Here is a 13,482-nt window from a genome sequence, read left to right as displayed (position 1 = left end):
TGGAAAATGGGTACATTTTGAGACAGTAATGTTAAGGGAAATAAATCAGGCACATAAGCATAAATGTCGTCTGATTTATGAGAAACTCAAGTAATAAAAAGCAAAATAAAGGATAGATAACAGGAAGCAAGGAGATAATCTTTCTCAAATAGGATCCAGAGATGGGGAGGGAAGAAGGGATGAGAAAGGATTAAGATGTGTTACATACATACACCAACTCTACCCAAGGAGTATAAACATTATGTATTGCATACATGTACTAATTGAAAAGAAATAGCTAGGGGCTGGGGAGATGGCTCAGTGGCATAAGCATTTTCTTGGCAAGCACAAGGGCCTGAGTTCAATCCCCAGTTCCACCCCCCCTAAAAAAAATTAAATGTCTAAAAATAACCTTTTCTAATAATTTTATCCTATTTGCCAAAAGGGCCAAGTAAATATTTTGAAAGATAGTGCATGATCTCTTAATAATTTGTGGAGTTGACAATTGAGGTATTATTTTGTCTAAAAGTGATCATTGAATTTTATGGAGATGGGGGAGAATAGAATACATAATGATATAAAAATAAGTATAAGAAATAGTTAAAGAGTATAATCTAAGACATCTTAAAGTAAGTATCTTCGCTTTTTTCCCAATCACATCAACAGCACAGTTAGAAAAGTTTAGTTGGGTGTGGTAGAGCACACATACCATCACTTTTAGGAGACTGAGATAGGAACATTCCAAGTTCAAGTCCTGCCTAGGCACCTTAATGAGACCCTGTTTCAAAACAAAAAATGTAAAAAGGAGTTAGAGATTGAGATCAGTGTGCAGCTCTGGGTTCAGTCTTTTCTTTTAATTTTATTTTATTTTGAAGAGTAAAAACAAGCAAAAACAAAAAAGACAAACAGGGTAACATACAACAATATGTGTGTTATCAATTTTCAAAACAGGTATAGCTGATTAACAATGGTTGTGATATTATCTACTTTTATCATCAAATCTGTTTGGGTTTAGTCTTTGGGAGGAAAAAAAAAAAAAACACTTCGGCACTGTGTTTGCCTATGCGTTATTTATGACCTACTAAGCATTAACAATTACTATTGTGTATCTTTTAACCTTTCAATTATCGGTGTCTTTACAATAAACATGTAAACTGAAACATTAGCAAAACATTTAGCATCTTCGAAGAAATATGCTTTGCATATATAGTCATCCCTTAGTGTCTGAACAGCTTTGCTCTTAGGAGCCCCCCCCCCAGCTTAGATAACAAAATTTGAGGCTATTCAAGGTTTTTGTATAAAATGTGTAGCAAATCGTATTTGTATAAAACCCATGCATTCTTCCATGTATCTTATATCATCTTTAGATTACTTATAATGCCTAATACAATCTAAATGCTATGTAAATAATAGCTGTTATAATGCACTGTTTAGGGAATAATGACAAGAAAAAGTCTGTACATATTCTATACAAACACAACTTTTAAAAGTATTTTCAACTTGCAGGCACTGAAATCTGAGGACGCAGAGCCCACAGTTATGGAAGGCTGATTCTAGTGAATTTTTTTTTCAAACAAGAAAACTTTATTACAAGCCCCTCTTTTTGCCATGGAACATGCTTTTGCAGCTTGTTGAACACATAGCTTCTTGCTTCCCCTTCTAGTGAATTTTCTTAAATAATTTAAACCTTCCCCATCAAGTTCTACAACTTTTAAAAAATCATTTTCTGAAATGCTTTAAAATATTTTAAACATATTCTTTATTCCTTAGATTAGAAGTTCAAACTCTCCTTGGTGAAATAGGGTAATCATTTTCCTGTAATGTGTAAACCACTTTTGTCAGATTTTAAATTTTAGGGCCAGCCAGATAGCTCAGTGGGTAAAAGCACCTGCTTAGGCAAAGCACATCAGCCAGGGTTCAATCCCTAGTGCTGTGTCAGCCCCGCCCCTGGGGCGTGCTGAGACAGCGATTGAAACTGGGCATGGTGGCACACTCCTGTAATCCCAGCTCGTGGGAGGCTGAACACAAGGGGATTACTACGAGTCTGATCTATGAAGTGAGACCCTGTAGACCCTGTACAAAAAAAATAAATTTTAATTGATTCTATCTTTAATTACCAAGCTACAAAAATGCCTTTGCCACTGATCTGATATAGTGATTTATGGATTCAAGTAAGCCCCACTCCTGTTTCCTCCTTTATTCTCTTTAATAGTGTTATTATTAGCCCTGAATCCTACTCACTTGACCTGTTTGGAGTTACGTGGTAAATTAGATTTTATGAAGGCACTAAGTGAGGTTGTAGGAAGTCAAACTGGCTTGTGGTCCCGTTAGTTACTTCATTTTCTCATCTGGAATATGGGAATAATAAAAGCTACCTCAAAGGATTGGTGTGACAGGTATGAAAGAAATGCGACAGAAATGGGTCTCCCTCTATGCTGTCCCGTTGAGGTTCATTCCTGGGCATGATCACTGCAGGTCCTATGATACAATATATGCTAGTTTCTTTTGTTTATCATTTTCCAAAATGATATGTGGGTTTCTTAGTACTTTTCAAAGGTGGATAAAAAGAATATGTGTGGGTTATTGTTACAAAGTCGTAGATTTAAGCCATTACAGTTACCTTTATTTGATAATCAAATTGTTCTATCTTTGATCATTGAGAGCTTATAGATCATATTTAGCCCCCTTAGACTTTTTGATATAATTCTAGTAGTCTCTGACAGCTTCTTTGCTTTCTGGTATGATTGACTGTTCTGTGCTCATCCTGTGCATTTTCTGCCTCAAACATGAAATAAATCAAAAGCCATGATTCACCATAGTAGGAATCCAATTTTAGAAATGATCTGGGTGTTCGGATTGCTCGTTGCCACTGGGTAGATTCTGTTTCTAAGCCTTTTGATTGGACAGGAAAAAAATTAAGATTAAATCCAGAGATGAATCCAATAATTCCAGTTGATATTTAGGACTGCATGGTGTTTACATAAACATTCTTATATCTGTATGTCTGTCTCCATGCCAGAAAATCTGTTTTTCAATGACACTAGCCTGACTACTAATTGCTTTATTTCACACTACTTACATAATAACTTCAGGATAATAGCACTAGTATTAGCACCAACTAAGGTTGTTTTAAAAAATGTTTGCAGCTTTTATTGTCTTTAGGCTATATACCATTATAAGTAAGCTATCAAATTTCTGAGTTTTAAAATCATTCTGAATAGTTCCTTTCTTCAACCATTTGTATGTTTATCTAGGTATCATTTGTACCATATTATTAATTTTATCCTTTTGTTAGTTCCATTTACCCTAAGGTTCTAATTAGTGTTCTCCCTTGGTTTAATGTTTTCCCTTTGTAGTCTGCTTTTTTATAACAAGGAATATAAAAATAGTTATGAAAATAACATTTGAAGTAAATAAATGTGGATTTAAAAGTAGGTATATACACAAAATATTTCCTTACTTTGGAAACTTAGAGATCCTAGAAACAATAACACCCCAGTAGCAATGAGCTTATAATATCATTTCCCCAATAAAAGAGACTAACACTTACTGGAGAAATGACTGATTTGAAGGCTGGGGAAGAAGAAAAGATGAGCCAAGAGAATTTTGTAGTGCCAGATAGTAAGGAAGTGCTCAGATATACATATATGCATGATACACCCAAACAGTGATGGAGGGATGTGAAAGGGCATAGGAACTAACTGAAATAGGTACCAGTGACCATAGGTAGAATAATTTGAACAATAAAATAAATAACATAGTGTGGGCCTTGTGATAGAAATTATAAAACAGATTTATCTGTAAGTCCATAGTGATATGAGTAGTAATTCATTACATAGGGAGAATAAATAAATCTCAATGAAGAATACCACTTACCCTCAACGAGGTAGAGCATAACTTCTGTGTAGGCTATGCATAACCTTTCCAAAGAGTACAGTCTGGAAAGAAGAGTGAACAAATAGCTTTATAGTGGAGAAACTTGATAAACAGCTCTTTACCTAAGTGATTATAACAAGGTTAGTGATCAGTCATGTTGTGTGTGATGACCTACACACATTTTATGGATAGACTTAAATACTGTATTCTGTTCTTAGATATTAATAGCTCTTTTTTATTTCCTACAGGATTGGCTGCTGCCAAACTATTGTCTGAACATGAACTTAATGTTTTGGTTTTAGAAGCCAGGGACAGAGTAGGAGGAAGAACATACACTGTGAGGGTAAGTGATTTTAATATTTATATACAATATCTCACTCAGAACTACAAGTGGGACCAGTGGAAGTCAGAGCACTGGAGATTTTAAACATTTAATCAGTTAAGCCATTTGTTCTCCATAATGTTAATGTATACCATCAAATAAATGATGATTCTCTTCAACAAGCTCTCACTGAAGAGGGGCACCTTCTGATCTTCAGGTGCATATGTTCTGATGAAGGCTGTGTCATTATTTCTGAAGTAGAGACCTAAGTCAAATGTGTATATCATTTGAAAGTATGGCTCACCTATACTGGAAGTGACTGTGTACCCCCAACGTACACATATGTATATGTATATACGTGTTTGCTGTAAGTTCCTTGTTATATGGCTTGAAAGAAATGTGTCCAGAGGAATCAGCAGCAAATATAGCATATGTTTATGTAACTTTTCCCTTGTTCTCTTTGCTCAGGTCAGGTATCACTAGGTATGAAAAGGAAGTGAGTACTTGCTGTATCATTGTCTTGTTATACTCGGATTTACATCACCATTCTGGAAAAATGCATGCTAATTATCCTTCACTCCTTACTTGTTTGTAGATAAATCTCTGAGAGCTGATAGAAATGGACAAGGGGAGGATGTAAGGTGGAAAGGAAATAGAACCAAAGATGAAGATTGGGGAGGATGTAGATGAAAGGGAGACAGTGGCAAAGGATCCAGAGAGAAGCCATAGAGGAAGAGAAGAAAGACTAGAGTAGAACAGTGCTGTAAATCAGTGAAGGAAACAGGAAAGGTCAAATGGCACAGGATAAAGGTGGGAAAAATGCTGCTATGTTCAGTATTTAGAAAATCATTAAACAGACCCTTTGCTAGAGCACACAGAAAAAATGATAAGCCTGAGGATTGGCAGAAAAGAAAAATCCAGATAGTTGAAGTGACTAGAAGGAAAGAAAGCAGCCATATAAGATGTTTTAATTAGAATAGTAACAGAATGGCCTATATAGTGACAATAACATCTACATAATTTAGTCATAAGAAAATTTCACAGAAAACGTCTGGTGGTAGATAGTCCAGACTGGTATAGGGCTCTAGCTTTGTCCTCAAGCTTTGAGACTCTTACTGTCTTGCTCTGCTATTCATTGCGTGCTGGTTTATTGCATTTTGGTAATAAGATGAATGTTGTAACTCTAAGCATCCAGTCATCATTCAAGGCAGGAGGGAGAATGAACTAACAGCATCAACCTTGTTTGTGACTTCCTTTACCAAATGACTCTAGCAGACATTTACTTTTGTTCCATTGGGCACACTTGAGTCACATACTACTGTCAACTGGAAAAAAACCAAGGAAAGCAAGTATTTAACATTTCCATGCTGCAGAGTGGAAGTGGGCATGGGAAAGAAAATCTGATATTGCAATAGCCAACCAATACCACCTGAACTAGAATAATGCACTAGCTCTTTCACTTATACCATGCAATACACACTTTCTGTAATTTGAATTCTACCTCATCAGGTATATGAGGTCATTGGCCTATTTCCACTTTGCTCAGCTCTAAGAGTATTTTACAGCCTTGTTATGCAAAGTATGGTCTATGGACATACAACCTTAGAAACACCTGGGAATTTAATAGAAATGCAGAATGAAGGTCCTGTCCCAGACAGCCTGAATTTGAATGTGTAGTTTAATAAGATCTATAGGGGAAAACCACAGAAATGCTACTTTGTAGTATATGTGTGCCTGCTTACTATAATTTAATGTCAGTTAAGATTAATTTTAGTCAGACAATTTCTGTATGCTTTATTAAATGTATTCTCTAATTGGTCTGGGAGTGAGGAAACCAGTATTGTTTTTTCTTTTTTCTTTTTTTTTTTAGATAGGGTCTCACTCTAATTCAGGCTGGCCTTGAACTTACATGTAGCCCAGGCTAGCCTCAAACTCATGGCAATCCTTGTGCTTCAGCCTCCCAAGTACTGGTATTACAGGCATGTTCCACCACACCCAGCAGGAGACTAGTATTCTAACCTCTGTACTGGTCTGACATGCCATCTTGGATAAGTCCTGTGGGCACTTCACATCCGAGTTCTCATTTGGGCAGTAAGATACAATCCAAATACGCTCCAAGAAACTCTATTCAAATTCCACTTGAAGGCATTGTGTGGTGGTGCAAAAGAAAGGCTGTGTAGTCCACTTATATGCCTTAGTAGATTTTTTTCTTATGTCATTTTCTGCAAATTTTCAGAAATATCCCTTAATTTTGGAGATAGTTATTAAGCTGTCCCTGGCCTTATTCTTATCTCTTAAAAACCTTTTGCTGATTGAATAGGAACATCAGTCATGTTAGAGATTTTCAGTTAAGAACAAGTTATTTTGTATAAGGGAAATTAGAATTCATCAAGCTTATCCCAGTCTATGTTATTGGCCTAGGCTTCTTAGCCATACTGCATCATTTATATATGTCAGCACCAGACAGGAACTACTCCTGGTTAGTGTGTATTCAGCATGATGTTAAACATCCCTTAAATATATGAATGAGAAAGAGATCTTAGAAATGGGCACTTAACATTTAAATTTCAAATGAGTAGAAAGAGAAAAAACCTTTAAGAAGAACAAAAATAACATTGAGTAAGAAGCTGTATAATAATATGCAATGTATTAATTATTGTAACTCCTACTAATCTGTTCTGAAACTGTTTTATTGTTACTTTTTTCCCTTTAAAATAAAGCTGTAGGGGCCAGGGAGATGGCTCAGTGGAATAAGCGCTTCCCTGGCAAGCGCAAGGGCCTGAGTTCAATCCCCCGGTTCCGCCAAAAATAAAATAAAATAAAATAAAATAAAGCTGTATTAGCTTTCCCATTGCTTGGGCAGAATACCTTGACACCCACAATTTAAGGAGGACAACTTTATTTTAGCTCATGTCGTAAGAGGATTCATTCCTTGGTAGGCAGTCTCCGAGACAGAAAAAGTATGATGGAAGTACCTGGCATAGGAAAGCTACTCAACCCATAGCAGCCAGCCAGGAAGAAGATGAGGGTAAGGAGCTGGGAGCTAGAACACACTCTCCCAGGACAAACACTCTAGTCTCTTCCAACCAGGCCTCATGTCCTGATGTTATATTCTGCTATGAACTTATCAATGGACTGTTCCACTGATGTGTGTAGTACCCCCATGATCCAGTCACTTTCCAAAAGCCCTACTTCTGAACATGTGAGATGGAGAGGTATGTTTGACATCTAAACCATGATAGAAGCATAATCAACTATTCAATCCCTGGTTCTGAAAAAAGAAAGAAAGAAAGAAAGAAAGAAAGAAAGAAAGAAAGAAAGAAAGAAAGAAAGAAAGAAAGAAAGAGAAAAGAGAAGACAAAGAAAAAAGAAGCATAATTAACTATTGTTATAAGTCCTTCTAACAGCATAATTAATTAGAATAGTTTTTGGAGAAGATGCCACAAAAACTATTTTGGATCTTTTTTATTATTATTTTAATGAGGAAAAAAAAGCAATGAAACAGTTTCAAAACAGGTTAGTAGGACAGTTAAAATAATACATTTCATATTGTCTTCGTAGTAGTTATTCAGAGGACATGATGCAGACATGATAGCTTGTCTAAATAATATTAGTACAAACCTTTCTTCTCATTCAACTAAGAAAAAGTAGTTGTATATCTATCCTATTTTAAAAGTTAAATTTTTAGTTACATAGGTCTTGTTTTAACTTGGTATTAACCATCCAGCAGAAAAGAGTAACCACGAGGTATAAAAAGTAAAGCCATATTAATATGCTGAGCTGTAAAAGGTTCAACTCAACAACTTCCGACAATTGCCAGTTCTGCTGGTAATCCACTACTATTATGGTCTATTGGACTATATTGGGTTATTTTGCTGAATTCAAGTACCTGCAATATTTGAACTGGCATGAAGTATGAAAAGGTCCTTTAAAGACTTCTCCAAATACACCTTCTCTGACAGCAATGGAACACCCATCTCTGACAAAACAAAAAAGGGTATATAAATGAAGGACCATTTTGTATTTTAGATCTTTAAGTACCAAAATGTCAAATTTGGTATTGTCACCTGACCATTATTCAGATAGATTTTTCAGTGGTTCTCTGATGTTTCCTAATGCAATCCACCCACAATGCTTCAGATTCAATTTTAATTTTTTTTTATTTTTAAAAGAGTGCAAAATAGTATTACAACAGAAAAATTGCAAGTGATATAGAATTTCACTTAACAAAATAATATAAATTTCACAGTATTGTATAGTGTTGTCTTCCAACTAGTTTTTTGTAGTACCAGATATATGCATGCAAAATTGGAAGAAAGAAATATATAAGAAATTAAGAACAGAAGAAGCATAAACACTTGAAAAAAGGAGACAAAGCAAGTTAAGCATTATCTGCTCCTTTGAATAGACCAGCAGAAATATATAGTACAGTTGTCCAAATCATCCAGCCTACATACATAGATATATCTCTTTCCCTACTCCCTCTCCTGTCCTTCTCCTCATCTCAGTAGCTCTTTATTTTTGAATAAATTCATTCCCTTTACCCAGTATCTCTTTTACCCTTCAGATTCCATCTTTTTTTTTCCAGAACCGGGGATTGAACTCAGACCCTTGCACTTGCCAGGGATGCGCTTATTCTACTGAGCCATCTCCCCAGCCCCTCAGATTCCATTTTCACTTTCAGGTTCTTACACTAAGGAAACAATATGATGTTTGTACATGCAGGTCTGGTTTATTTCACTTAAGAGTATGGTCTCTAGTTGCATCCATTTACCAACAAAAGCCTCAAATTTATCCTGTTTTATAGCTGAATAATACTCCATGGTGTAAAAATGCCACATCTTCTTTATTTCAGATTCAAACTTAAAAAGTCAAAATGGCCACAGAGCCACCATAAGCTAGTATATTTGCTTTTTCATTTATTTATTTATTTATTTATTTATATTTTTAGAGCTTTTATTTAATTTATTTATTTATTTTGTTGGCTCAGCCCACCCTGAGGGTGGGGCTGGTACCTTATGTGGTGCTGGGAATCGAACTGCGGTCCTCTGAGCCTACCTAAGCTTGCCTAAGCAGGCGCTTTAGACCACTGAGCTATCTCGCCAGACCTGCTCTCTAATATAATTGCATGTCTATGGACTTTTTGAAAACTGAGTAATGAATTCTAAATAAAGACCTTAAAGAATGTGCTGCAACATAGCAGTCTTACACTTCTAGTCCATTCACACTCAATCTGGATACCTCATTTAACATTTTTCTTTGGAAAGAAAAAATCTGTATATGGCCAAGCAATGGCCGTGACTCATGCACATGGCCGACACTGACAAAGGATCTACAATCTCAGGTACAGGATCTCAGGATAATTCCTGAGCGAATTTGACTGACCTTATGAGATCCAAAATCGACAACTCTTGTTACATAGGTCTTGCCTTATCTTGGTCTTAACTATCCAGCAGAAAAGTATAAAAACGAAGTATAAGAAGTAAAGCCGGCCGCCGCCGCTGCTCCAGCCCAACATGGCGATGCACAACAAGGCGGCCCCGCCGCAGATCCCGGACACCCGGCGGGAGCTGGCGGAGCTCGTGAAGCGGAAGCAGGAGCTGGCGGAAACACTGGCAAACTTGGAGAGACAGATCTATGCTTTTGAAGGAAGCTACCTGGAAGATACTCAGATGTATGGCAATATTATTCGTGGCTGGGATCGCTATCTGACCAACCAAAAAAACTCCAACAGCAAAAATGATCGAAGGAACCGGAAGTTTAAAGAAGCTGAGCGGCTCTTCAGTAAATCTTCAGTCACGTCGGCAGCTGCTATAAGTGCGCTGGCAGTTCAGGACCAGCTCATTGAAAAGAGGGAACCAGGAAGTGGGACAGAAAGTGACACTTCTCCGGACTTCCACAATCAGGAAAATGAGCCCAGCCAGGAGGACCCTGAGGATCTGGATGGATCTGTGCAGGGAGTGAAGCCCCAGAAGGCTGCTTCTTCCACTTCCTCAGGAAGTCATCATAGCAGCCAGAAAAAAATGCAAGAATAAAAACCGGCACAGGTCAGTGGCAGGGACCCCGCCCCCACAGCTCCGATGACTGTTGGTATGAAGCGCCCTTCCTAGAGCCAGAGAGCTCAGGATGGACAGAAGTCCGTGACTCCAAATGAAACCACCTCATGTTGTAAGGGAGGAGTTGGTGGGCAGTAGAGTGACCCTAAAAAAGGACTCCAGGACATCCTTCCACTGTTGCTAGCGCAGAACCCTATCCCTAACCCCAAGAACATTGTTTAACATGATGAATTTGAAATCCTTTCAGAAGAGAAAAAGGGGGACTAGAAATGAAATCTGTGTAAATTTGAAAAATGACACTAGTGTATGTTGGGGAAAGTGGGATAATCTTTTGTTCCTACTCCTGATCCCTGCCTACTCTTATGAGAATTGATTTAATGTGCCTTTAAAAAGAATTTTAAATACAAGCTTTTTGATCAAAAAAAAAAAAAAGAAGCAAAGCCATGGGTTTATGTTGAGCTGTAGGGGACTCAGGTCAACAATTTATGACATTGCCTGTGAAGTGGAAGCCCAGATACTATTATGGACTACTGGACTCTTTTAGAATATTTTGCTGAGTTAACACACCTGTAATATTCAAATAATGGAACTAAACAAAAAAGGGGATACAGATGAATGTCCATTTTTTATCTGCGTATTCAAAATGGTTAGGATAGATGTATAATTACATTCTCTTAATGAATAGAGGGATTTTTTTCTAATAGAGTTTGTAAATAGGATATCATGTCCTCATCTTACACAGCAAATAACCACTAGGAAGAATGTATGCAACGTGTTAATTCTTGAAACTGTCCTACCAATTTGGTTTGAAACTGTCTCACTATTTGTTTATCAATAAAATTATGGGAAAAAAAGAGAAAAAGTAAAAAACAGAAAAAATCTGTATAATGCTTCATTGTTTTTACTGCAACCTCTCAAGTGGCAGTTTTCTAAACATATCATGCTTGGAAATTCTCAAGTGTCTTTTTGCTGTCTTTGTTAGAAATCCTAGAAATTTATCAGAGAACTGGCTCCAGTTTTGCTCTTCAATCTTAAAATGGATGTTGGTGATAATAGGATGTTTGGAGGATAGTATTGATGATTAGTAAAAGAGAACATAAGGATTATTATTATTAAATAAATCAAAGAAGCACCTCATTTCTGCTGTTATGAAAAAACAGAAACCCTGAATAACTATCTCCACTGAAATGAGTAAACTACTGATTAAAACAGACTACATTCAACTGACAGAGAAGTTAGAAATTTGTAGACCTTCTGCATGTTGAAAATGCATCTTAAACTCAACCATCTCAAACTGAATTTTTGAGCTTCCTCACTTATACCACTATTCCAAGCAGTGTTCCCCAGATTAGAAGATGGCAATTCCTAAAACATTGGGTATCATGCTCAATACAAGACCCCTGATCTTTCAGTCAGGAAATTCTTTTGACTTTGTCTTCAAAACATATTCAGAATGTCATACTCTCCACCACTTCTACTGCTACCCCTTGTTGGGAGCCATGATCATCCATTGGCCAAATTACTGCAGTATATTCCAGATTTCCCTATTTTCACACTTGATACCTATAATGTATTCATATTGCAGCAACAGCAGCAGCAAGAGTGAGCCTTTCAAATCCAAGTTAGACTTTAACATTTATTGCTCACCTTCCAGAGGCTGTTCTTGTCTCTCACAGTAAAAGCCAATGTCTTCACAATGCTTCATGAATTTTTTTCTTCCCTGGGCCCTGTCCTTCCATGGCCTAACTTCCTTTGTCCTAGCTACATTGACCTCATTGCCACTTCTAGGGCATGCCAGGTACACTTCTGCCTTATTCTTTGCATTGGCTTTTCCTTCTGCCAGGAATATTCATTTTCCAGAGTACGTAAATTGCACTGAAATATAGAGATTACACAAGTTGCACTGTATGTGCATTTGCATGTACACACACAGCACCACCACCACTATATCTTCAATGCATCAGAGAACCTGAAAGCTAACAAGGTAGTAAAGAATCATTCAACAAGTGTCTAGAAAAGATTGAGCTACCTTTCCCTGGTTGGTAGAAGAAATTGCTGAACATTAAAGAAGCTTCCAGGAGGCTGAGCAGTATTTTCAGTAGTCTTGGAATGCCAGGCAGACAGAAAGCCAAATCTTTAGCTCAGCAAAGTATATGTATCCAGGGAGATTTTTATATAAGGGAAAATGAAACTCCCAACCTGAAAGATACTTGGGAAGAGTTCGCATTCTCTAAAATCGAAGGATGAATTTTAGGAACAAAAAAAGGTTAAGAGCAGAATATTTTTTAGAAAAATTTTAAAAAGAGCAGAATAGGGGCCGGGGAGATGGCTCAGTAGAATAAGTGCTTCCCTGGCAAGCGCAAGGGCCTAAGTTCAATCCCCGGTTCCGGAAAAAAAAATTATATAAAAAAAGAGCAGAATATATTTTTTGAGTAAAGAAAGCTCCTGTCCAAGTGAGGGACAGAAGAGGGGCTGGAGCAGGTGGTCCCCAGGAAACTTTCTCTTCCAGGCACTTTTACAGAGTAAAACGATGCAGGCGTAAGGTGGGGAACATGGGAACTCCCTTAGGTAGGCATGAGGTGGCACAAAACTATAATCAACCAATGAGATTACAAGCACCATTGCTTAGGTAAAATTGATTAAGTTCAGGACCAAATGGGGAAGTGAGTCACATAGCAAGTGGTCATGAATATAGAACAGGAGTTTATCTAGTAGCCAGCCGGTAGCAGTTGGATTAGTGACTCTTCCTGGCTTCTTCAAGGTGATGATCAATCTGGATGTTTATCTTTAGGAAGGTAAGCATTTGTTCGATCTTTGGTCTCTAGGTCTGGCCCACAGCAGGAGCATCAGTCTCTCGCACAGTTGGAACGTATCTTGTCTTTTGTGCTATCTCCTTGAGGGGCTAGCTTTGTCTTACTGTCTATAATATTTCTATGTAATTTAGCTGCCTATAATAATTTTGGTCAACTTCCTGCTTGGTTTTGGCTGCATTTTAGCATTAACAGTGAACTGCAAGAGAACTCAGGCATGTGTGCATTTCAGCCCAGCTTCAAATTATCTCAGGCACTATAAAGGAATAAAGTTATGTACCAGTAGTATCTTTAATGTCCCAGGTACCAGGCAGAAGCGAAGAAATGTTCTTTGAGAAAGATATCGCCTAGGATCCAAATTATTTCTGTATTTTTTCTAATACAATCAATCACACAATAAAAAATAATTAAGCAAGGAAGGAGAAAAGAAAGTATGAAC

At 37.2% G+C, this 13,482-nt stretch overlaps 1 protein-coding gene and 1 pseudogene across 2 annotated transcripts in view; both read left to right on the top strand.

Annotated features, from left to right (window-relative positions):
* The window catches only part of Maoa (monoamine oxidase A), a 90,492-nt gene that overhangs the window by 13,769 nt on the left and 63,241 nt on the right, over positions 1 to 13,482 (top strand). Inside the window, exon 2 of the mRNA XM_004645316.2 lies at positions 4,104 to 4,198. Coding sequence (XP_004645373.1) covers positions 4,104 to 4,198 — 95 coding nt within the window. The remainder of the gene's footprint in view (positions 1 to 4,103; positions 4,199 to 13,482) is intronic.
* Positions 9,674 to 10,649, top strand: LOC105744094 (annotated as a pseudogene). Its single transcript, XR_001117367.2, has one exon. The product of XR_001117367.2 is annotated as a chromatin modification-related protein MEAF6 pseudogene (transcript).

The sequence above is a fragment of the Octodon degus genome, unplaced genomic scaffold, assembly GCF_000260255.1.
Source record: "Octodon degus isolate 3935 unplaced genomic scaffold, OctDeg1.0 scaffold00223, whole genome shotgun sequence".
Classification (NCBI taxonomy): domain Eukaryota; kingdom Metazoa; phylum Chordata; class Mammalia; order Rodentia; family Octodontidae; genus Octodon; species Octodon degus.
Note: the sequence above shows the minus strand (reverse complement) of the source record. Positions and strands in the feature narration are given on the sequence as shown.